This window comes from Silene latifolia, chromosome Y, assembly GCF_048544455.1.
Source record: "Silene latifolia isolate original U9 population chromosome Y, ASM4854445v1, whole genome shotgun sequence".
Taxonomy (NCBI): Eukaryota; Viridiplantae; Streptophyta; class Magnoliopsida; order Caryophyllales; family Caryophyllaceae; genus Silene; species Silene latifolia.
In genome coordinates this window covers 295,535,580-295,560,783 of record NC_133538.1, presented here as the reverse complement: position 1 = coordinate 295,560,783, position 25,204 = coordinate 295,535,580, and the positions used below count along the sequence as shown (strand labels likewise).

The following is a 25,204-nucleotide window of genomic DNA, read 5'->3' as shown; positions in this document are numbered from 1 at the left end:
ATTCGACATTTATATGAGCTCGATATTTCAAAGAATAACTTTGGGTTATATGGGACTACAAAGCCATTGTGTAGTTTTTCCCCTTTCTTCACAACAGTTATCCCATTTTTCCTCCTTCTATACACCGGGTAACCATCTTCATCAATAGTTGTCCTTTGATTGAATTGCACGGAAAGTGCTTAGTGCATTGGCCCCTGTCCATGCACGGTGACCGTGGGAAGTGCTTTCCACATGGTCCATGCATCATATATTCTGTAACCGCCTCGTGTAGTTCGGGATTTTCAGCTGGATCAGGGATTTCGGCCGAAATAATATTATCTATGTCATCCACCTCTAATAATTTATCGCCGTTTTAGAAATAGGATAATGTGAGCATGCGGTAAGCCACGCTTCTGGAACTCTATAGTATAAACCACTGTAAATTAAAATTGTTTGTGAGTAATTGGATGACGAAAGATCACGCGTATAGTTATCAGTGATATATAAATTACGATAATATTATATCTAAAGTAGTTTTAGGATTCTTATCCATACCTCCTCTTGGTCGTCCAAATATGTGGCGCTCTTTCAAGTCTTTTATCAACTCATTGAGTTTTATACTAAATACTCGGCAAAGAATATCCGGTCATCCTCCGTCTTAGTCCTCTTTTCTTTACAAATCTTGTTATTTCTGCCATTTTGGATTGCATGTAAAAGTTATGAATAAATCAGGATACCCTGTCCACTTGCAAATCACCATAGTGTCTTGGTAGTTTTCCCGCAAGTAACTATACCCCGGAGTAAATGATGGTGGAATGATGATGCGACATCCAATCGATGATGGATCAATGGCTCCTCTACCTACAGCATCTGCAAGGTTCTTATAGCTCTCAGACCGAAGACTTTGTTGGTTATTCCTTATGTAAGATAACCGTTGAGACTCCACCATCATGTATCCGTCAACCAAAAATTGCTGGTATGCTTTTCCAGCTATTAGAAAAGTCGTCCTTTCACCAGCTCGGTCTTGGATCCGATAAGCAAAGAATTCCCTCATAGTTAGCTTATTCCTCTTGCTTGTCGTCTTGCTCGTTGAGGCTTTATTAGTAAGTCTGTGATCTATGCCTAATCTGAAACCATCTTCCCCAAATGGGAATAGTAAGGGATATTGCAAGGCAAGATACGAAGGATGTAGCTCAGAGATTCGTTTCAATGTACCGTTCTGTGTCTCAAGTATGATGTCTCTTTGATCAATTGCATCAGTAATGTCTCCCACAATTAATGTTGCAATCTCGGAAGCTGTAGGTAGATTATAGGTTCGTCCGTCTGTCTTCCTACCACCAATCAGTCAAAGTTTAACCTCCCCACATTCACCAGACTGAAAACGATCTCTAGCCATTCGGAAAGTTTTTGCGAGACGGTTGTGTTGGTCAATCATCCCTTGTAGTAAAGCTATTAATTCATCGCTAAATTGTTCAGGTCTTCCGAAGCTGAAATAGTACACTCTGACTATTAGTTCTACTCATAATCATAGACGGTCTAACAAACATTATAAATTAACCTTGCACATCTATAAAATTAACACTATAAGTAATATTAATTTAAAGAGCACACCTGACAGCATTTTTCCTGTTGTTTATCTCTTCCTCTGTATCAAATATGTAAAGTTGGCAGAACTTAGGACGTGCTGTTTCGGAGGGTAACAAACTACCTATCAAGTGGACATTTTGACCGCCCATTTTAAAACAATAAGGTCCCTGTCCTTGATTTACTGATGTATCAATTCTACCTCCCATAGATGTAAAGGAAAACATCATATTGTATGATCGGATGTTGTCAATAAAATGTTTGCTTAGGGGATGTTTATTGCTTAGAAGTTCCCAGAGTAAAGGTGGTGGGTCTCGTAATTTAGGAAGCTGCACCTTTCCTTTCATACAACAGATTGAAAATTCTGGATCACTTGAACTTCTGTCCTTCCTCGCTCTTTCTTCATACCACATTTGTGCTTCACAATATTCACATTCATATGTTGGGTCGCCAATATCCCAGTAATCAGGATGGTGAACTGTACAGTTGGGTGTATCACAACTTTAAAACCATATCATTTCAATATAATATACAATAAACGTAAAAAAAATTGTTGAAATCGTGTATATGTATATTTAAGATCTTTTATATTTTGAACGTGCGCTAAATTAATGTATGAGTACCTTCAACTGCTTCAGTTTCAAAATCTTCTACATCTTGTACTGTATCATTGATGTTTCTAGCAAGAGATTGTAACATAGAGGTTCTTTGGTGGGAAAATGACTTTCTTTTTATTGTCTTCCTTTCTTGCCCTGACGCACTGAGACCGTTTTGCCGAGTATTTTCTTCAATGGTATCTATATTATTGTAAGATTGTAATGCTAACATGTATGAAATGGCATATCTTATGATAGTACATTGAATATATAAAAAAGACCAAGTAAACTTAATGAGTGATAATAAATGACAATCTGAAATCTTGGGTTACATTACCATTTTGTGATCGAATGTTAAGTGTCAGACTTGAATTATTGACAGATGTGGGTGTTAGATCTGACACAATTGCTATTCTATTTTGTCTTTGCAGGTTGGCAATATGTGCGCATTGTTCCGATTCCTTATTAGCCGGCAACTCACCTATAAGGAAACTGTTATGTCATATGTTTCATTTTGGTAAGACTAATGCTTTTAAAATTACAGCTAAGAAAAACTTACTTGTTAAAGTGTTGCTTTGAGGAGAATTGTAGCCGTTGGACTTGCCTTTACGGTGATAACTTGGTGTGGAGTAAGAACTACTCTCTAATAATTACATGTAATGAAAATAATACGATTGATTTTTGTAAACGTAATGCATAATAGTAAATTCATAATTTTAAGATGTACACATCGTGTATATGATATATCATTTTTCGTTTGTCAGAATAAATGATAATTGGTAGTTCAAGTAGTCCAGAACTGAAAGTCGGTTATTTAAATTTTATAATACTTACCTCTGATGGTGGTAATGCAGGATATCGGAGTCGTGGAGGCATTGATGTCACAGTCATCCGTTTGGCAACGGCTGGACTGATTAGCAGATAAGATTAATTTTCCCTTTTTCCTGGCCACATTTTCATTTTCTCGACCATATAATGATGAGTCTAAAGGCAATGAAGTACAACAATTGAAATAATGTCTTTCACATTATTTTAAATAACATCATACACATTCTACATAATGGTAGTTCTTTTAATGAATGTCTCCGTGTTTGATATTCGTATTACATTTTCATTTTCTTTTACTCGACCATATAATGACGTGGTTGAAGGGAATGAAGCATAACTATTGAAATAATGCGTTTCTAATTATTTAAAAAGACAACATATACCCATATGTTAGTTTTTTTAATGGAATATTTCCCTATTTCATATTCGTATAACGTACCTGTGTTGATGTTGGAGGATGTTGGGGTCGTAGTTGCGTTGATGTCGCACTCTATCGTTTCATGGTGGCTGGATTTCTTAGCAGATAAGATCATTTTTCCCCTTTTTCTTGCTAAATTTTCATTTACTCGAGTATATAATGATGTGGCTGAAAGCAATGAAACACAAAAATTGAAATAAGGTATCTTTATTTAAAATAACAACATAAAACTATCTCCTATTTTTTTTTTAATGAATGTATTCCTATTTGATATTCGTATAACATACCTCTGTTCATGTTGTTGATGTTGTTGTAGGATGTTGGGCTTGTTGTTTCGTTGATATCGTTCTCTATCATTTCATGGTGGCTGGGTTTCTTAGCAGATAAGATCAATTTTCTCTTTTATCTTGACACATTTCCATTTACTCGACCATTTAAAATGGCTTAATGAAGTAAACCATGTTAGTAACGAAATTTTTACATGGAATAAAATAGCAAAAAAAATACATCTTACCATTACTCAGTTCGTTTGAAGTGTTTCCAACATTGATTTTGATATTGTTGGACGGGTTTCCAAGTTATGATAAACAAACTAAACAAACTGACTGATATTTTTTTTGAGAAGCTAATAGAGAAGTCCGCTGTAGCAGATGGTATTCTAAATACTATTTAAGTTAAATTTGTGAAAGTGACTTTACCATTAGTAATGTTGCGGAGAGGTGAGCGGTTTGTCATTGGCAAGGATTGAGATGGTTGCGTATGTTGGTATACGTGTTGATCGTCCCTATCTAATATATTGAAAGGGTAATTAATTAGATTGTGACGTAGGCATGCAATGGTTTAAAGATAGTCGTCGACGTATGATGTACCTTTATTATTGATATGAAAATTGCCTAATATTTTCTTCGGTTGAGCAGGAGCAGGTGCCTGCAACGTTGCCTCGGAATTTATTTGCGGAGATTCAGTTTGACGCACTTCTCTTATAGAGATACCTGGACCTATTGTCAAAGAAAAATTAAGTAAGTTATAACTCATAAAGTAAGTTACATATGTAGTGTGTTTGACAATGAATTATGCATAGAAAGTAAATTTGTAGTTACAATCGTAATGTATTAGTTACTGAAATACATAAAGTTTTATGACCGTTGTTGATGCAGGCTGCTGATCGTGAGATTGCGTTCTGTCCAGTTTTAGCAAATCTACGTTTCTGTGCTCTCCTCTCAGATACGATCATTTTCCTCTTTCTTCTTGCAAATTTCCCGAATAATCGGCCACAAATTATAGCTTCACATATAAATAATTTTTAAGTATAAGTAATTGAAAATTTTTCTAAATAAGTAAAATTTAGTTTTAGTATGCAGATAATCTATTGAATGAATATAATTTAGAACGGTCATACCATTTGTAAGGTTCATAAAGGGATTAAACTGTAATTGCTCTTCTGTGTTATCTGTACATTAGGTTGAAAGGGTATTAGCTACATATGACATATAAGACATATTAAAAGACTGAGGAAACATGACGGCTCAACCAATACTTTGTAAGATTTTCATACGACATATAAGACATATTAAAAGACTGAGGAAACATGACGGTTCGCAAGAATTTAATATAGTATGTACCTTCATGTATGTGATTTTTGTCTGATTTCTTCTTTTGTGAAGAAGATCCGTGCAGAGTAGACTTATTGGAACTCATATGTGACTTAATCTGTTGCTAATTTAATTTGGTATCTTATTCTTAGGTGTTGTACATATATATATGCATGATGAAAAAAATTTGAAATGCTGAAATCTGGAAAATGGCGCCATGTTTTAAAGTTTTATATTGTTCAAATATTTAGTTTGAGGAACTTGAAATGCTGAAATATGAAAGATGGCGCCGTGTTTAAAATATTTCAACCGTTGAAATATTTAGTTTGAGGTACTTGAACTTTTCCTATTTTTTCAAATTATTTAGGTTTTTACTTAATGGCTCAACTTTTCAAAATATTTATTAAAATGTTGAAAATTGGAATATGGCGCCATGTTTCAGCATTTCAATAAATTCCTGGCCAAAAATTTGAGTTCTTTTTTTTCAAACATTCAAAAGGCAGTTTCGTTTTTGTTTTCACCCAAAATTTTGTATGATATAGCAATTGCGCATATTATAATACTTTTCACTGATTGAAATGGTTATCTCAATAAATTTGGCATATTAATTAATTAATGGCTCAATTTTTGAAGTTTTTCATTAGTTAATGGCTCTAGCTAAGTTATTCCTTGGGTGATGGTGCAAAATGTCTCGCTAAACTCTTTATGCTTCTTGTGTTGTCACAAAGTGTAAATGCATTTTTTACACGATTTTTATCGTGGGTCATACGTAAACTACTATTGCATTAAGAAAATAGGATAAAGCCGCAAACATACAACCTTTCGAACACCGACCAACAGTTGTCGGTGGAGCCATTGTGGCTCCAGGGAAATTTGTGTGTATTTTTGTCGGGAGCCTTTGTGACAGGTGAAATGAAGCACACAATAATTTTACACTGCTGATCCATGTTATTTTGATTATTGACGCTTCAGCTTATTAAGGCATAGTGATGTTGTTTAAGTGTAAGGGATTGAGATGTAGCAAAGTAAAGTTGTAAAGTTTTATGTTGCATGAAACAGGGAATTGCAGTAACTGTCTGACATGACAAAGCAGCATAAGGATTATCTTGGACCTGAAACTCCCAGGTAGTAAACTTCGAAATCACACAATGATCAAAAGAACTTGGATCAGCAGTGTAAATAACTCATTTGATGCACAAAAGTTTAGAAAAAAACCCTGTTAACTATCATAAATTCAAATGAGCATAATAAGAATTGTTTGGGACATAAAAAAACTGCTACTGCATAGTGTGTATTTCAAACTTAAACCACTTATTCAAAAATTATCCGAATCAACTAATTAAAAAGTAGACTTCATTATCTGTTATCTCCTTCATCAGAGAACCGTTCTAAACCTTCTCCACTTTGACTTTGACTTGCCTTTTGGTGGTCGACAGCTGGTCAGCCGTTGTGATCTCGTCTTCACTGTCTTCGCCAGTTATGTCTTCTATTATCCTGGAGAGTGGACGCTTTAGAGGAGGTGTGACATCAATAGATGCTTGATCAGTATCAAGTTGAGTGCCTCCATTGTTGGCCTGGAGACGGTGTACAAAAAAGATCAGGTATAATATATAATTTATAATTATACATTATTTAATAGACATTATAAGCAATATGGCTTTAGTAATTCAGTATTTTAAGGAGGTAATACCTTGTCTGCCATATTAAGTCCAGAGTCGTGTTCAAGCTGATCTTCCTTGATTTTGGCATGGGCATCTTTCCATCGGGCAATTATATTCTTGTCATCTGTCATGTTCACTACTGTGTAGGAAGTACGATTGCCGTCGACATTCCATTTACGGGAGACTTCTAGTTTGAAGACAAACTCACGGCCAATAAAGACCTCAAGTTCTTCAGGTGCGTCATCACTCTAAACATTTTAAATAGGCAAACGAAATTAATAGTCAAGTGGCTCGTGAAAAGACTGAGTTCTTTAATGCAAAATGGTTAGAGTAAATTTCACCTGGTCTTGGCGATCAAGTATTTCGCTTGCAGACATTTTAATCTCCTTGGAGATATGAGTCTCAAACATAGTCACTTTAGCAGAACCACCACTCGAGTCTCTTACGACAAACTTGGTTTGGAATCTGCAATTATAATTATAATCAAATTATCAATGTAAGTCTGCGAACCACAATTATATTTTGAGATTAGCTATTATCAAACGATGTTAAATGCTAAATATACCTGGGTATAATTGTGGTTTGCTTTTCTCCCAAGCATTTTTCTTTACACTCCAGTTTACCATCCTCGCCCTTAGTAGCTCCCTTATAACAGTTTTTGCACGACATATAATACCAATGTCCCTCAAGGTCAATGTTCATTATGGTAGCCAAAGTGACCCAGTAGCCAGCCTAAAAATTTTAAAAATTTCGAAGAAATGATGTTAATGGTGATTATGCTGTGAACTTTAACATGAAGAACTTTAACCCAGTAGCCATACCTTGCCAGATTTGACTATTTCTGTAATAGTCCGAATGAGTTCTGGCCTTATTAAGTCGTAAGAGTCATGTGATAACTCAGAAATTCTGGACTCGGATGAAGCTGGTAAATCACGATTCCTGATAGAATTTGATATAAAGGTGACATAGAATAAGAATAGTCTATAGTTGTCATTAGAGTAATAATTAAATGAGTGCCCAAAATTTTCGTATTGTGATAGCACATAGTTTGAAAACTGACCTTTCGCGGTACTCTTCAACTTCGGGGATTTCCTTGTTATAACCAATTTGTGTTGCGTACCTAGTAGTGGTTATTCTAACCTCACCTGCAATTTAATTTTTTTCAACTTTTAGTATCAATGTCTATGCGTAAAATAAATTATATATACAAATAATAAACGTATCAATGTCTATGCGTAAAATAAATTATATATACCAATAATAAACTGTACCGTTATAAGTAGTTCGTTGAACGTTTTGCATGATGCAAATCATTGGCTCCGAGCAATGCCAATCATCCACAGACGAAAAGTCATCCGTATAGTCTCCCCAAACCGAGCATTTCAATACAGTTTTACTGTTTTTGTAGGATGAAATGTTAGTGGATTCATATGCGAAGGACTTAACGTTCTAAATTAAAATCATTCAAATAAGAGTGTGTAAACTTACGTAAGATCAGTTAACTCAACGGTCCTAAGTTTTTCTCCTTTGTTTTTGGACAAAGTGACTTTTGAACACCCAGTCAACTCTCCAATTACATCTGTTGAAAATTGGAATATGTAGTCACAATAAATTGATATTAATATTTAGCTTTTTACTTAATGGCTCAACTTTTCAAAATATTTAGCTTTTTACTTAATGGCTCAACTTTTCAAAATATTTATTAAAACGTTGAAAATTAAAATATGACAGTTTCGTTTTTTTTTTTTCAAAAATTGAAAAGGCAGTTTCGTTTTTTTTTTTTCCACAAAAAAATTTGTATGATATAGCAATTGCGCATATTATAATTCTCAAAAACTAAACAAATATAACGTCAAAAATAGTCACAATAAATTGATATTAATATCGATGAGTACATATTCGTAGTACATACCCAAGTAGTGTCGATCTGAAACATTCTTATCCAAGATGTCTTGGAACTTGCTAAATCTGAAACCATGGTGTAAAATGGATGGAGTGCGCTGGTGGTCAACACGGGTTATGAAACTGAAATATAGGCGATGTTTGTGGTATACTGACACCCTGTTGACATCTGAACCGGTGTTCTCTGCAACCTCCATATTAGTAAAGTTGTATTCATTTCCTTGTTCTATGGTTTTTTGAAACTTTCTAATCAATGCTTTTCTTATAGTTGCTTGAATGACGTTGGACTGTAATTCAAGAAAAGAAGGTGTTAGTTACATAATTGAAAAATAATAAAATGGAAATTCAAAGGAAATTCTGATTTCATGTACAAACCTGATCATCCAATAGAATCATGTCTATTGCAAATAATCCGGATTTCTTGCTGTATAAATCAGGTCGTTCCCATTTGCGGATCACCTTAGCCCGAACATTGATGTACTCGTCCTCGACCTTGATTTCGTTGAACCTGGTGATGAGCATGCTTTGTGCCATTGTTGAGAAATGAATTGTTGTGAATTTTGTTTTAGTTTGGAAAAGGATGAATGTATGGTGGAGAAATGGAATAAAATTTGGGATATTTATACAGTAATTTTTAGGTTTATAAAAATTCAGAAATCGGAAAGATTTGTGATTTTTGATTTTGTCAAACGTATATTTGAACTCAAACTGTGGAGATTTTTGATTTTGTGAAACAGGAAAGATTTGTGATTTTGGCGAGATATTGATATTTGAAGCAAGAATATCTGTTTTGACTTGATATGGGCAATAATATTTTAGAATAGTAGTTGACTATTCTGTTTTGACTTGATATGGGCAACCGTGTATATTAATCATATAAAATCAAATATTACAAAATCTCAATCTCTCCTAAAATACACAGTTCATATGGGCGAGATTTACGGTAATCATATAAAAAAAATCAAATATAAGAAAATATATCCTAAAATATACACGGTTTATATGGGCGAAATTTTCGGAAATTTATATAAAATCAAATATAAAAAAAAATATCCTAAAATATACACGGTTTCTTTTGGGCGAGATTTTCGGAAATTTATCTCCTAAAATATAGGGAGTTGATTTTCGGAAATTTCAAGTAACACGTTGAAATGGAATTGAAATGGAATCTTGGTAAATTGGATGATGTGGCGGTAGGGTAGGACGTAACACGTGGCGGTAGAATAGGATGTGACACGTGGCGAGAGAATAGGTAGCCGGTTACTGTTTTAATATAATATATGATTCGTAAATTGAATATAATAAGTTATATTTAATTAAATGTATGTAATGTTAGCTTGGACGAATTAATCTGTTAATTCATAATTAAATGTAATCAGTTATATTTAATATCAACAAGATGAATGTGTCATAGTGGTAATAGTGAGGGTACTCAAACTAAGAGGTCATGGGTTTGATCCTCACTAGATGACAATTTACACATTTTATACATTTTTGGAATAACCGAAAAAAAGAGAAATTAACTCTTTTAATTTCGGTATATGGGCTGAAAATTTGGAAGGAAAATATCTACCCTATTACACCTTATACTCGGTTTTATAAGGGTATGGTAGATCATTATTTTTCTAACCTAATTTTAACCTAGTTTTGCTCATCATTTCTCTCATCAGAAAATCACACAAAAACCTTAATATTTACAGAAAATTGGGGATCTCATTCTAACAATTTTGAGGGGTATTTCTCGGAGCATCTTGGGTGCAACTGATAGGAGAATATCATTGTGATATTGTTCATAGGCCGAATTAGCTAGGACCGAAGGTTATTTCTAATTCTCTTTACCCTTTTGTTTATGTAATTTAATTTTATGACTAGCATTCATCATGATATATTCGTTATAGTCGTTAAATTCAAAGGGATGCATACAGATAAATCCCACAGTTTCAGCCCCCTGATGAAGTGTGTGAAGCTTCTTATAGTAGGGGGTCATTGATCAATGGGATGGTTTGTGATATTAATAACACTAGTAGGAGCTCAGATGTGGTTATGGAGTTCGACTCCAATGCTAAGACTTGCCCTCTCTTGCCTGGCCATTGTGATAGTCAACCTTCCGCTGCCAAACCTACCAAATATAGTTTCTCCAATAAAACACAAACCCACAAAAATTTGTCTCTCTCTTCCAAAGACTATGAAACCTTGATGTTAGGGCGGAATCTGCAATTTTATCATCCAAAGTCGGGGGCTTATACGAAAGTTCGCCCTATCTCTACTAAACCTTCTATCTTGACGGGAACTCCCCATGAATCGTCTTCTTGGGAAGCAGCAGTTCCCTCCTCTAATCCATTGATCGTGAATCTTTCTCCGGCTATGGACTTTAGGCCAACTGACAATTTGAAAATTTCTGATGACGAGGCAGTTACTCATCTTGATGTTAAGAGACCACGTTTGTCCCAAAAGGAGATTCCAAGTAATAACAACACATGTTGTGAAGTGGCTTCGCTTGATAGCACTCTTACATACAGAGGATTCTGTGATGGCTGTATCTTCTCATTTGTCAAGTCCAACTCATTTTATTTTCTCAGCATTGGAAATTGCAGGTTGTTGGTGTAGCAAATCTAGACAATCTGGAAATCATCCTAGTGCCAGCCACCGTATGGATCGAGCTCAGTTAAAGAAGAAGTCTAATATGTTGGTTAAAGGTTTTTTTTTTTGCAGGTTTACCAAGATGCTGGAAAAGGCTGTGAGCTATAAACAGAAACAAGAATGTTCTATTCACTTCGATACCTTTTACCACTGTCCGCTCAAGAAGCGTCGTCTGTGTGCGACTGGATCTTTTTGTACTTCTACTTATACTAGTTGCTTATCTACTAGTTTAGGGGTCTCTCTTACCACCCGGTTTGTTTTATAATAGATTTGTATGTACTCGTATATTTTGAAGTTTATATAAATAGTACACTTTTGTCAAAAAAAAAACCAAGGAATATAACCAACTAAACGAGTGAGAGATGCATAACCTTTCCATATCTTAAAGATTTACTACAAATATTTATGTAATGCCAATAATTCAACCAATGATTCTCAATTTGTTGCTTTAAAAGGCTGCATATATAAATGAGTTGGGATCCTCTGTCCCATTTGGTGTCCCAATGTGTGTCACTCCAATCGTCTTCTAACACATCAATAAATTAATATAATTATTACAATATTTATTTTGCAACAAGTAATGTGTCAAAAGGTGAGTGAAGTGGCACACATAATGGAACATAAAAATGGGACAGAGGATCCTTACGGTATATAAATTGCCAACAAAAAAGAGTAGCATATTTCCTCGAGCTCAACTGTGCGAAACATGATACCCTATTACCGCTAACAAAATTTGAAAAAAAAAAAAAAAAAAAACATGTCGCCAAACGCTGTTATTTCACATGAATAATCCAAACTAAGCCTACCCTTCTCATATTAATCCCGACTAATGTTTAACTGAGAATAATCCTACCTATTGCACCATTTAACTTACAATAAACCCATTCCATTATTGACCTGTTACAACAGGTTTCCCAGCCGGTGATACATGTGAGTCAAACTCTTTTTCTATTTTTTCTGGTTCCTTCTTCACTTATATCTTCATTTCTTCTTCTCCCTTCTTTTATTCTTTCATTCTCCTTATTTTTGCTTTTTTTTTTTCTGGGAGTCTAATTAAAAAAATAACGAAAATTAAATTTTACCTGATCTTTCTGAACAACAACTCATTATCATATTATCATCATCAAGTGGATTTGTCAGGCGTAAACATAATACAAGTAGAAGTACGGAGCCTTGTAGCAGTAGACATGTATGGGATATTCTTGTTATCGTATCATAGCATATATGGACCTTGTATTGGAATATGATGTATATGAAGGTATTGGAATATGATGTATATTGGTAGCATTACTATTGTCGTAGGAGTGCTCTTATTGAGCATGTATAAATAGCCCATTAATGATTAATGGAAAAAACACCATTTTCCCCAAATCTTTGCTTTGATTTATAGGATTGCATATTTGCATCCAGTTCATCTTTCTGAACAAAAATAAAAAAACCCAGGGTTTTTAGTAGTCTCAACCCGTCTTCGTTGACTCGTGTGTATGTTGTTTTTCTTTGCAATCCCCATGTACTCTTGATTATTTTATTTTAATTTTTTTACTGCAAAGGAAGGATTTTTACTGTGATGATCCAATTGGGGCAGATACTAGTGAAGGTGGAACTTTGACCATTAGAAACCTCAATCGTGTTATACAAAAAACTGAAATATGGGCGTGATTGGTGAAGATGGAGTTTTAATTTTTGGTGTTTGGTGATTGATTATCAGGAAATATGGGGATGAAGAATAAAGAAGATGAAGTTGATGTTGACTAATTAGGGTTATAGTCAAGGGAAAGTTGTTTAGGTTTCCCTTCCAGGAGTTCGGTGGAAGTTAAATAATGCAATAGTTAGGATTATTCTCAGTTAAACACTAGTTGAGATTAATACGAAAAGATGAGACTTAGTTTGGATTATTCACGTGAAATAACCCAAAAAAAAAATTCCATAACCTCATTCTCAAAAATTTACACCCCCACACAAGAAGAGGGTATAATATCTCATCTAAACTAGATAACATTCCAATTGTGAGCTGATTTTTCCATGTGCTATATGCTTAAAAATACTCCCCATCTCAACAAAAATTTAGAAGAACACCGCAACTTCCTTTCCGTTCATTTCCATAACATGATCACTCGCATCCGTAAGTGCACTCTGGATACGATCAAAGCACGATAAAATGTACATTGTTTAAAGATGCTAAAGAATAGATCTCGGTTCTGAAAATACAGTTACCTGTCCAAGTTTTGTAATAAAGTTCCTTGAAAGGTTAATTGACGTAAGCGCAACATCTTCATTAGCTTTCAGTGCTTGTGCTATTGCAAACGCTCCAGTATCCTGTCGAGAAATTCCATGTTAATCATAAGGTAAGTTAAAGTTCCAAGAATAATGTAAAAGAGCTGAATTCCATACTCTTATTTCGTTAAAGCCCAAATCTACCGACGTCAAGGCCTCGTTGACCACTTTCAGGCTCTGGGCTAGACAAACGGCACCCTGTAACCAAAAGATTATGGAAACATAGAAAAGAACAAAAACCCATAAAATGAGAGCAAGTCTATCAAACCATTAATCCAATTTAAAAATGGTTAATTTAACGTACATCATCCCCTCCCATATACCCCATTAACCCGAACAAAACATGGTTAATTTAACATACATCGTCCATCAAACCATTTGCACGCAAGTCGAGTGTTGATATGGTGGTATTGTACTTTATCATGTCGGCAATGAACTCTGCTCCTTGTCGTCCAATCTGGGAGATGTAATGTCAAAATATCATCAGCAATCATTTCAACACGTAAATCTATAATGGACATCATAAGTTCAACGTGATAACCTGACACCATCCAAGCTTCAGGGTTTTAACATTTCCATGAAACTTGAGAACCTCGGATATAGCCTTAGCTCCATCAGGTCCAAAAGGATTATAGGCAATCTCCAACTAAGAGGTAATATGCAATGACTATTTTTTCTAAAAGAAGTGCCCCGAGTCAAAAGATTAAAGGAGAAGGTGAAGGGACTTACGGTTGTGATGACATTATTGTCTTTCAAGATCTCGGCAATGCAAGTGATACCTCTAGCATGTATGTTATTGCCTCCCTGATTTCCAAGAATTTCACGCCTTGATTTTTAGCCATGACTTCGAGATTAAGATAGAAGAAAAAATATACTTGTACCCCCAACAAAATTCACAAAGTTCCAATCCGTAAGGAAAATGATGCATAATGATAGAAAATTATATTTTTATTGTTTTTAAGTAATCGAATTCTCCACAACTGAATTTAGGAAATCAACATTCAGTATCGGTACTAAACTTATTTTTGGACTAATCTAGTGATTCAGAAACAACCATACTAGCGCTTTATGTTCTCTTACCAAGTCAATGGTAGTAATTGAGCGATTTTGCTTAAGTGCATCAGCGATTTTTTCAGCCCCCTGAAACATTATATAAAATGTTATAGGTGGCGACTTATATTGAGGAAATAAATTTTAGGTTCAAATATTCAAAAGCTAATCCACAAGTCATGAGGCAAAAGAAAATCAATTTAAGCAATGATGGAACACATTGTCTCTTCAATTGGTAAGCAAAAATATATCAGCAACGGTATTCAACCATGACAAGGAATCGATGTATATCACCAAACAAGAAGCATTAAGAATCTACTCTACTTCAAATGACTAAATAAACATGACAATACTAAATATTCGAAAAACAGATTCTGTAGTGAGTCCTGAAGAAATCAAGAAGACGACCACCTATGACAGAACAAGGTGCTCGAAAAGCCAAGAAGTACATTTAGGGCTTGTTTGGATTGAGGGATCTGGAGGGAAAGGAAGGGAAGGGGGAAGCAAGGGATATAAAATCCCTTGATTGGTTAGCAAATGAGGGGGGGGGGATTATCCAAACACCCATACCCCTTTGCTCACCTCCGTTTCCTTTCCCCCTATCCCCCTCCCCTCCCTTTCCCTCCTATTTTGCTATCCAAACAAGCCCTCTAGAGTGTCTTTGGATAGCAAAAGTGAAGGGAAAGGGAGGGAGGGGGAATGGAAGAAGGGAGTTTTCCCTTCAAATTTCTCCTTTTTTGAAGGGATTTTGATTAGGGTTGGAGGGGGGAAAATGGATCCCTCCAAATCCCCATTTCTCTCATATCCCATTTGTTATCCTAACAAGGGATTTCGTATCCCTGCCTCCCCCTCCCCTCCCTTTCCCTCCCAAATCTCTCATCCAAACAAGCCCTTAAGTTATTTTAAGCATTAATTATCGATCAAAGGCAGGCTGCCACAAAAAGTAAAGACTCTATGGCGCAGAAGATTTAGTGCTGCCAGAGAATATATGAGAAACATTAGGTACATGGCTATAACAAGCAACAAAAACAGCCTTAATTCTTTAGCTGTAAATGTAAATGGAAAGCAAGGAATTGGAAGGAAGAGGGGTTAACTGACATTCCTTATTCCAAAGGAAAATATGTTGTCCAAGAACGGGATTGGGTTTTCCATTAATTTTCTCCCCATTTTTATCTTCATACAAACCAATGAAAGAATACCGAACATCATTTCTCTCAAAACAATGGGTTGAGAATGTTTTATCTCATCTCCAATGTCATTCATGTAAACATTCAACCATAACAAGCTCTTTGTCTTTTTCACGTATTCTGCAATATGAAAGGCCCCTCTAGAGCCAATTTCATTGTTGCTGATGTCCAATAGTGTCATTCTTCCTAGAAGCAAGTCACACAATTCACAGTTAGTGGCTAATTTAGTTTGTGGAACATATCCTCTTTAACAGTTTAAAAAAAGTCCAGAATCATATGGAGTGCATGGCAACAGGGGAGCATCTGCCAAGTAACTTAAACTCATTTAAAAGTGTCGTATGAGGTAATATGTCCCAAATGTGAGACTTTCCTATTAATAAAAATAACTGCCACCCTTTTTTCATGTTCTTGTGTAAATTGGAGTGACCAAAGAGTTAATATTCATGTCAAGATTTCATGTTGCCAGCACAGCTACTCGAGCGAGAATGAAGACGTAACATAATATATAGGCCATTCCACTCTCAGCATATACTGAAATACAAATATATTGGACCTAACATACAAAAGAATATAATATTTTGATGTGTATAAACTAGAAACAATTAAGCAAACAAGTGAAATCACATACAGTAAGCTGCGGTTAATGGCTATTCCTGTTGGTCAGTTAAAGGTTACAGATAGAGCATGGTGTCAGCAAAAGGAGCTTATGTAAGAAGGGCAGTAGTCTATTTCAGTAGCTATGGTGTTATATGGTTTTGATTACTTTTTTTATGACACTGATGTATTGGTTTCTCCTTATACTAAAGGAGAGTAGAATCCGGAATAGGTTGTATTGGTGACTTTCTTTACTCTATTTTATAGGGCTGGTTTAATTGAAGCTTACATTTCCACCAAAAAAAGAAATCACATACAGAAAAGGACCTTTTTTTTGGTGAAGGGGGAAACAGACATAAATAAGATTTTATAAAGAGTAAATTATCAATTACACCCACGTCAAATACACATTTTTACATTTACTCCCACGTCAAATTTTTTTATTAAATTACACCCAAGTTAATAGCTCAGTTTACAAATTGCACCCAATATCGGAATCCGGCCACTTTTCCGTCAAAATTCAAATTTTCTGGGTAGAAAATTGATTTTAGGACATTTTTGCCCTCCCTTCCTTCTTCTTACTTGTCAGTTTGTTTTTTCCCCTTCATACTCATCTTCCCCAATTTAATTTCTCTCTCATCTTCCCCAAATCCCCAATTTAATTTATATCAATTCGAAATAGAGAAAGTCCCCAAATCCCCAATTTAATTTATCCCTCATCAATTCGAAATAGAGGAAGTATACACAAAGGAAGATTTATGTGAGCAATGTGTTGGCGAAATTGGACCCGAAGAAGTTTTGGTGCTGAGCAATTTCAGTTTGAAAGTCGGCGGTGGTCAAACTGTCGCTGTCGTGGGAGTTTCGGGGTCGGGAAAGAGCACTATAATATCTCTTATACAAAGGTTTTATGACCCAGTTGCCGGTCAAGTTTTCCTGGATGGAAGAGATCTAAAGCAATTCAACTTGAGATGGCTTAGAAGTCTCGGGTTAGTTCAGCAGGAACCAGTGATCTTCTCAACTACAATAAGAGAAAATATCATATATGCAAGGCACAATGCTAGTGAAGCTGAAATGAAAGAGGCGGCTAGGATTGCAAATGCTCATCACTTCATCAGCAGCTTACCTCATGGCTATGACACTCATGTTGGTATGAGGGGTGTAGATTTGACACCTGGACAAAAACAGCGAATTGCTATAGCTAGAGTGGTATTAAAAAATGCACCCATTTTGTTGTTAGATGAGGCAAGCTCAGCCATAGAATCAGAATCTAGTAGAGTGGTTCAGGAAGCTCTGGATACATTAATAATGGGAAATAAAACAACAATTCTCATAGCCCACAGAGCCGCGATGATGAGACACGTAGACAATATTGTCGTACTTAATGGGGGTAGGATAGTCGAGGAAGGAACCCATGACACTTTGGCCGCCAAAAACGGATTGTATGTTAGGTTGATGCAGCCTCATTTTGCAAAGGGTTTACGTCAGCATCGGCTGATTTGAGTAGAACTTTGTTATCGGGTTTTTGTTGATTGCCCTTTGTGCCATATGAATTATATTGATTATCTTAACCCGGAAGCTCATGTTGACCGCTTAGGCGTCTCACGGGCGTTAGCGATGGTGAATACGATCATATTATCTTTGATTGAATGTCTGCTAGCCTTTGGAGCGTGCTCTCGACCAAAGACACGATTTTAGGACGCAGCAAAGGTGACGGTATATCTGGGTTGATGTCTCCGTTAAAAGATTAATTGACATTGATCAATTTGAGTTGGGGGAAACTGTAATATTCTTGGGTGGGTTTACTGCCAACTATTTTTTAAATATTGGGTTTAAGAATTTGTTTGATGTAGAAACTGTTGCATAGAAATTTGTTTGATGTAGAGGGAGCAATGAAATGATGGTTATTGAGAAGATGAAAGAGAAGCATGAATGAAGAAGAAAATAAATGCAGGGGCAAAATCGTCATTTTATTAATTTTTTCACCTGAAAATGGCCTTGGGTGCAAATTATAACCTGAGCTATTAACTTGGGTGTAATTTAATAAAAAAATTTGACGTGGGAGTAAATGTAAAAATGTGTATTTGACGTGGGTGTAATTGATAATTTACTCTTTTATAAACAACATGAAAAAAATCATCATTATGTCACCTTTACGAGCTGATAAGCCTGACATCAAAGAACAGACTCCTTCATTTCCCATAGCATCTACCTAGTATAAAAGCTAGGTTTTTTAGAGGCTTGCTATTGGTTCCTGAATATCAGGGTTTCAAAGTGATTTTTTTGCTTCAAGCAAACGTGGTTGCAAGTTTTTAGGAATTAATTTCTCTCTTTCTACTTTTTTGTTTCTCGCACACAATTTATTCACCAACAAAAATTCATTGGCTCTATTTAATTCACTGTAGGCTCAATATAATTAAAAGCATGGTAAAATTAATTCAAATCGTTAAAAAAATTACAAAGCTGGAATAAAAAGCGCGTTAAAATTACTTAAAAATAAAAAAAATTACAAACCGAAAATTAAAGAAAGTTTTTCAGATATGAGCTTAATGGAAAATATGTGGAGAAAATTTTTCAGATTTGAAAGTAGTGGAATATATGAAGTCATGAAGAATCCAGGTTCCAAAACAACGAGGAAAAAAAAAATATTTATATGAAAAAAAAAACAAGAAATATAAAAAAAATAAAAAAAGTCGAAAACCATCAAATTAGGTTCGAAATAATTAAAATTTGAGCTAAAATTCAAACGAAAAAAATAACAAAAAAATCATATACAGAGAATGTTTACAATAAGGCTCAAAATAATAAAAGCAAATGTTAATATTGTTACATTGAAAAAGACGACAAAAATCGATGTATTTATTTGAGAAAAATTAAACTATCACGACAATAATTATTAGCAAATTTAACAATTTTAAATGACATGCAAAAGAACTATTGCTTTGAAATTTGATTGTTCAACATTTAAATTTCATACTTACATGATCTTTGTAAACATTTTAAGCCAAATATCTTCAAACTTGACCGAAAACTCTTAAATATACAACAAATTAGGTTTAATAAAAATGAAAGGATGATTAATGAAGGTAGATGATGATCCATATTTGAGGGAAATGAATGAGGCTATAAATCGTATGTGGGTTTAATTTGGGGTTTTTTTAGAGAGGGGATCGAGAGTGAGAGTGGGAGGCGGACGAGGTGAATCTGATGTGGTAGGTAGGGTTAGTTTTGGGGGTGGGGTGGGAAATACGGAGTGCTTTACATAACTTGAGATTTGCATTTGTTTAATTTGTCTTGGGTAAATTTTATTTAAGTTTTCGGTCCATAATATATTACTCCTTTCGTCCCGATTAACTGTTATTGACTTTTATTTTTGGATGTATTTTTAATTATTATCTATTCTATTTTCGTTTTTAGGTATATTTTTAATTGTTATCATATTTACGTGATCACATTTCAAACTTATGCATTTAGCCAAGTTGTTGAATATCTAATCTCCGGCACCGATATCTGCACCGATTTAACTTTTAACAATGTATGACATTAATATAAGTCATATATATTATTAATATACATCATATTTTTCAATTGTTACTTGAAAGATATAATGTCTAATTATCATACGGAGTAATTAAAATATTGAATTTTAAAGTAATCCGTGCATTTTTGCACGGGTATAAAACTAGTTTCCATGCAAGTGAAGTTCCTGAAACAAAATAAATTAATAATCTCTTAGTTTTCAAATGACAGGGATGTCAATATTGAATTATAGATGATATAAAGTTTCTATATTTGAGTAAACTACGTCAGTATACATTGAGAATCCACAAACTACTGAGGTTCTTAGGCAGCTCATTCGTTTAAGAGCTTGCCCTTTTTTTCTCGTGGTGGTAGAGTTAAAACCTCACGCCCCACAAGAGAGAGAGACTCCTTATCATCCCTTCCTTTTGGCTGCCTGCTTAGCTATCTATTATGGGAGAGAAATCACAAAATCTCATACATAGAATCTCTAAGTTAACTTTTAAGGGAAAACTTACGCTTACGGACTTGTTCCCCTCGAGCCCCTTAGCCAACGCAGCAACTCCTAAAGTACCACCATAATTCCCACTACATCATCAATAGATTGCCATAATATCAGCAACTATCACACAAATCCAGTAGCTAAGAGAGTTTTTATTTTCTATTTATTTTTTGAGTGAGGGGATAGCAAAGATAAACATATTGGTTCACAGTTTGGCAATCAGCTAGTCCATACAGCAGAGGTTCTAATTTTCTTTAACTCACTTGAGATGTAAAGCTCGGATGGTGCTATTCTCCAGTAGTGCTCCGGCAATACTTGCAAAACCCTACCTCCATTTTCAAAATAGAAAGCACAGAACAATTTCTCAAGCTTCAGGAGCCTTTAACTACAAGATGAATTTTAATAATAATGGTGAAAGTAGCATACAGAATAATCAATTGTGTTGTTATTTAGCTCAATAGCAGTCAAATTTGAATTTTTCCTTAGCAACTGTGCAATAGCCTTCGCGCCCTGCAAGGAATACAAGACTCAAAAGGCGTAATATCAGAGCTATAAGCTACTGACTATAAACTACTCCCTCCATTCAACTCCACTTTACAAGTATTCTATTTCCGTCCATTCAACTCCACTTTACAGGTTTCCTTATTTGGACATGTAAAAGACCTTTCTATCCTTATTGAAAATCTATATTTACAAAAAAATGCCATTCATACCCCACACAAATCCACCATAAAACTCACCTTTATATTTTTTTAATATCTTTAACTCTACCATTCCCTTTCCCTATGTACTTTTAATAGTTTTTTTAATCCGTTTCTTAATACCCGCGCAAAAAGCAATGTTGCAAAGTGGAGTTGAATGGAGGTAGTACTGACTATTGAGGAAATCATGAAAAGGCTATAATTACTCCCATGTTCGAAAATAGGGGATGTAAGCTGATTCTTTACACTCCAGTCTGACACAATTTTTTAGAACTAGAGAGTGTGTGCAGTTGTGCAAGTGGATGGAAAAAGGTCCCTTGCTTAAACTCAATTGTTGCCAAACAAAGAGATATAAAGAACCTTGGAAGAGCAAAAAATGTTGTGTAAAGAACACAATGGGATAATAATTTCATTTTTTGCCAAGTCTCCAAGAGCCGGAATAAACAGGTTGAGATTTTGGAGCAAAATTCATCGAGCTTTAAAATATAGTTCTGACTTCTGGGCCTCTAAAGCCTCCAAAAATGAGAGACAAATAGCTCATATGAATGTACGAATGAACCAAACAAAAGGCTTGTAAAGCAAGTTAGACAAAGAGATTCAGCATTGGAGAAAACAGACCTCATCTCCCAACCCAGTACTGTTCAATTGCAGCTTCTGGATACCAGTATTACTAACTAGTATTTCGCACAAGCTCTGTAATAAAGGAAACACAAAGACGATTAGAGTTATTAACAAGTCTAGCATCCGCATATTAAAAATAGAATCTTTTCTGTTATCGGATACAATGAAATGGGTTGATATTGGTTAAAACTCAATACAAATGCAGGACCATAAACATCACACTCTTGGATTATGCAGGGACTTTTAGATTATGGGAAACAAGGAAATGATTTCGATTGAAGGTGGAGATGAAGTAACTCCGTTCTTGCAAAGTACATTCTTAAACCGGTCAATCACCAGAAAAGTACAAAACCCAACAGCTTCTAAGTGTTGGACACAATTTGCTTAATCATCGACACAATTTACATAATTAAACACTCCCCTCTCTCTTTTCCCCTAAAAAAAACCCACAAACACTACAACCCACTACCAGTGCCACCCACCACCCCGGACGTTGCCTACTGGCCACCACCCACCGCCACTTCATCTCCAACCGAAATCATCGCCATTGTCGGACCACGACACCCCCCGACCTCCACTTGCAGCCTGCTAACTCTGCCACCACTCTCGTTGGCCCCCACCACCACCGCACCCTCCCTCTCCACGCTCACCGGCGCGCCACCATACCTAGGTATCTACTGGACCACCCTCCACCCAACCGAGCCCCTTCCCTGCCGTCACGCCCCTGCTTCTCCCCGACAAGCCACCACCACTCTTCCCCTAATTGAAAATTCTAAAACCTAATTGAAAAATATAAAAACTTAATAAACATAATCCCAATAAATATTAGTGTAATTTATTGATAAAATGAAGTGATTAGTTTTTCAATTTGAGTTCTAAGATTTAAATTTGAAATTTTTTTGGTGGAATTTGATTAAGTTTTGGGAGAGAGAAATTAAGGAGAATTTTGGTTTCTGTTAGATGGAAAAGGGCAGAGTATGGAAAAATTATGAAAAAATGTCCATGATTGAGTAAAAGGCGTCCATGAAAGAGCACCGACGTATATTAAAATGCTGGTCATCAAACATCAAAAGAAGCTATCTACAACAGTTCAATTACAAGAACCTGAACCTAATAAGACCACTACAGTCTACACAGCAGACAACAGTTCACGATTCGAGTAGATTTAAAGATAAAATATTAGTGAAAGCACTGCCAATTAAATAAATCATTACTCACGAATCATGACCAATGTTAACGACAACAACATCAGCTCTCCTTATAATCACTTGATCTTTTCTGAAGTAATGCTAGCTTTATAATAAGTGGCACACTAGCAAACAAACCAAATGCAGTGGCTTAATTAGTAAATTGTTGAAGCAAAATAGGTGAAGTGAAACTAGGGGTGTTAACGAGCCGAGCCGAGCCCGAGCTTGGCCTTGCTCGGCTTGTGCTCAAGAACAAAAATTCGATCTCGAGCCGATCTCGAACTTACCCGAAAAAAAAAATGTCTTTCGTTATCGAACTTGACAAGCCTTAACGCGAAATTTCAGCCAAATCGAGCTCAAATCGAGCCCATATATAATTGCTAATTTTTTATTTTTTTTCTTCCAATATTTTTAATAACAAGGCTCAAAAAGTTATATGTAAGAATATTTGACAAATCGATGAGACATTTGATATGTATGATACAAAGATATAATTATGATAAAATATTTTTACTACATATGAGGAATATCTTATCTAATCACATGTTCGAGCTGCTCGCGAGCTTTTCGAGTCGAGCCAGCGTTTGCTCGGCTTGACTCGTTATGCTCTCGAGCCGAGCCCGAGCCCGAGTCGAGCTCGCACGAGCCGAGCTTTGACCGAGCTTTGACCGAGCCGATCTCGAGTTGCTCGCGAGCTGTCTCGGCTCATTAACACCCCTAAGTGAAACCCCAACTGCTGAGCCTTTCAATATCATGACATTCAGCTATAAACCAACTTGACAGTCAGTCACAACATGACTAGCAAGAATTCTATTATATGCAAACAGTGAAGTTTGCTCTTTGCAAACAATATCCTTTACAGTTTCACCTCACTAGATCTTAGTGTTCTAGCATTGTCCCATTCTAAGATTTGAACTTTTATTTCAGCTTTTCACCGTGTAATTTTAGAAGGCAAACCTTCGCTCCATCTCCAATGGGATTTCCAGAAAGATTTAATGTCTTCAAGAAGAAATTTGATTGAAGAATGCCGTCAAAGGCTTTCAGACCGGCTGACGTTATTCCATTAGCAGAAAAATCCACTTCTTCTACAGCCTAAGTCACAATATGCTTGGAGTTATCAGTGGTGTATATATGGTAACAAACAAAGATTTAAGATAAAGGGAATCAGCAGAATCAAGAATTGATGGCATATATCATAATTAAAGGACTTTTAGACATATTCTGTAGAAAAACGACCAGCAGCATAAGCTACATAGCAAAAAGATGAGTCCACCAAACTGTTTAACCTTGTTGTATGCCAAGCTCTCCGCAAGAAAAATCAGACCATCATCACCGAAGTTACGACCTCCAAAATAAGAAAGATTATCAATATGCTTAGTTGTTTACAGATCAAAGAGGCTTGAGAACAAAAACTTTTGCGCAATCACGCTAGAGAACCGAAAAAACCGATCCTGGGATGGTGGTAGAACATAGCATTATAATATGCATTTACTTGAACAAAAAAAGAGAGATCGTATGCACTTAAAACATTATTTTGTCACCTGAAATGTCCAATCTGAATGACCTCAGTTCTCTAGCAAAGTCATCAAGTTTCAACTTCGAATCTCTCTCAATATTCTGGCTTAGATTTTTAAACAAGTTACTGCCAGGAGCAAATGACCACTTCGTGGAAGGGGTAGAAGGTTTATTTTCTGCAGTAGTAAACTTTTGGGGCTTCGGCAAAAGGACTTTACCAACCAGCTTCCATAGAACTGTAAGCTGAAAGAAAAAAATTAGTGAACTCGTTTGAAGCTGTTAAGTGTGTGACAAGAACCAACATCCATGAGTACCAAAGCTTTTGCAAATGTATGTGGACTATGTGCCACTAAAGTGAAAATAAGCATCAATGTGGTCTAACTATCCCATAAATATATTGCATCACGTCAAATGACAGACAGACGATTAGCACTTTTAGCTATAAGGGAATTGAGAGGTACTGATAGAGACAATTTACGTTCAGCCATTACGATCAGTCGATCACAAACATGCTTTTCTTACTTAGATAGTTGATTGTTTTACCAGTCACACCTTAACCACCACTTCAAGCTCCAACACACCACAAGCCAGACAAAAGATGGAACAGGGTGTAAGGAACAAGGAACCTGAATACGCCCTCACTAATGATGATTCAGTAATGTAAATGCAGAAATAAGTTTGACTCCACCCAAACTTAAGGTCTACCATTCTACTCCCTCCATTCAACTCCACTTTACAAGTATTCTATTTCCGTCCATTCAACTCCACTTTACAGGTTTCCTTATTTGGACATGTAAAAGACCTTTCTATCCTTATTGAAAATCTATATTTACAAAAAATGACATTCATACTCCACA

At 35.6% G+C, this 25,204-nt stretch overlaps 2 protein-coding genes across 2 annotated transcripts; both read right to left on the bottom strand.

Annotated features, from left to right (window-relative positions):
• Positions 1–664: 664 nt before the first annotated feature.
• Positions 665–9,164, bottom strand: LOC141630965 (uncharacterized). The gene is made up of 19 exons (XM_074443697.1): positions 8,936–9,164; positions 8,571–8,847; positions 8,147–8,237; positions 7,930–8,054; positions 7,719–7,803; positions 7,480–7,597; positions 7,224–7,390; positions 7,000–7,123; positions 6,688–6,906; positions 6,392–6,571; positions 6,055–6,109; positions 4,805–4,855; positions 4,534–4,689; positions 4,275–4,403; positions 3,427–3,573; positions 2,994–3,143; positions 2,187–2,360; positions 1,591–2,041; positions 665–1,310 (listed from the first exon to the last, which is right to left on the bottom strand). Exons 1-19 carry the CDS (start codon positions 9,092–9,094, stop codon positions 665–667), a joined length of 3,504 nt encoding a protein of 1,167 aa, XP_074299798.1. The 5' UTR covers positions 9,095–9,164.
• A 2,794-nt stretch (positions 9,165–11,958) lies between these two features.
• LOC141626818 (uncharacterized) lies at positions 11,959–22,768 on the bottom strand. Its single transcript, XM_074440446.1, has 14 exons — positions 21,643–22,768; positions 20,750–20,833; positions 20,587–20,648; positions 20,340–20,409; positions 19,990–20,008; positions 18,454–18,510; positions 15,623–15,897; positions 14,555–14,614; positions 14,204–14,278; positions 14,016–14,120; positions 13,836–13,931; positions 13,592–13,672; positions 13,415–13,516; positions 11,959–13,333 (listed from the first exon to the last, which is right to left on the bottom strand). Exons 1-14 carry the CDS (start codon positions 21,772–21,774, stop codon positions 13,265–13,267), a joined length of 1,287 nt encoding a protein of 428 aa, XP_074296547.1. The 5' UTR covers positions 21,775–22,768; the 3' UTR covers positions 11,959–13,264.
• Positions 22,769–25,204: the final 2,436 nt, after the last annotated feature.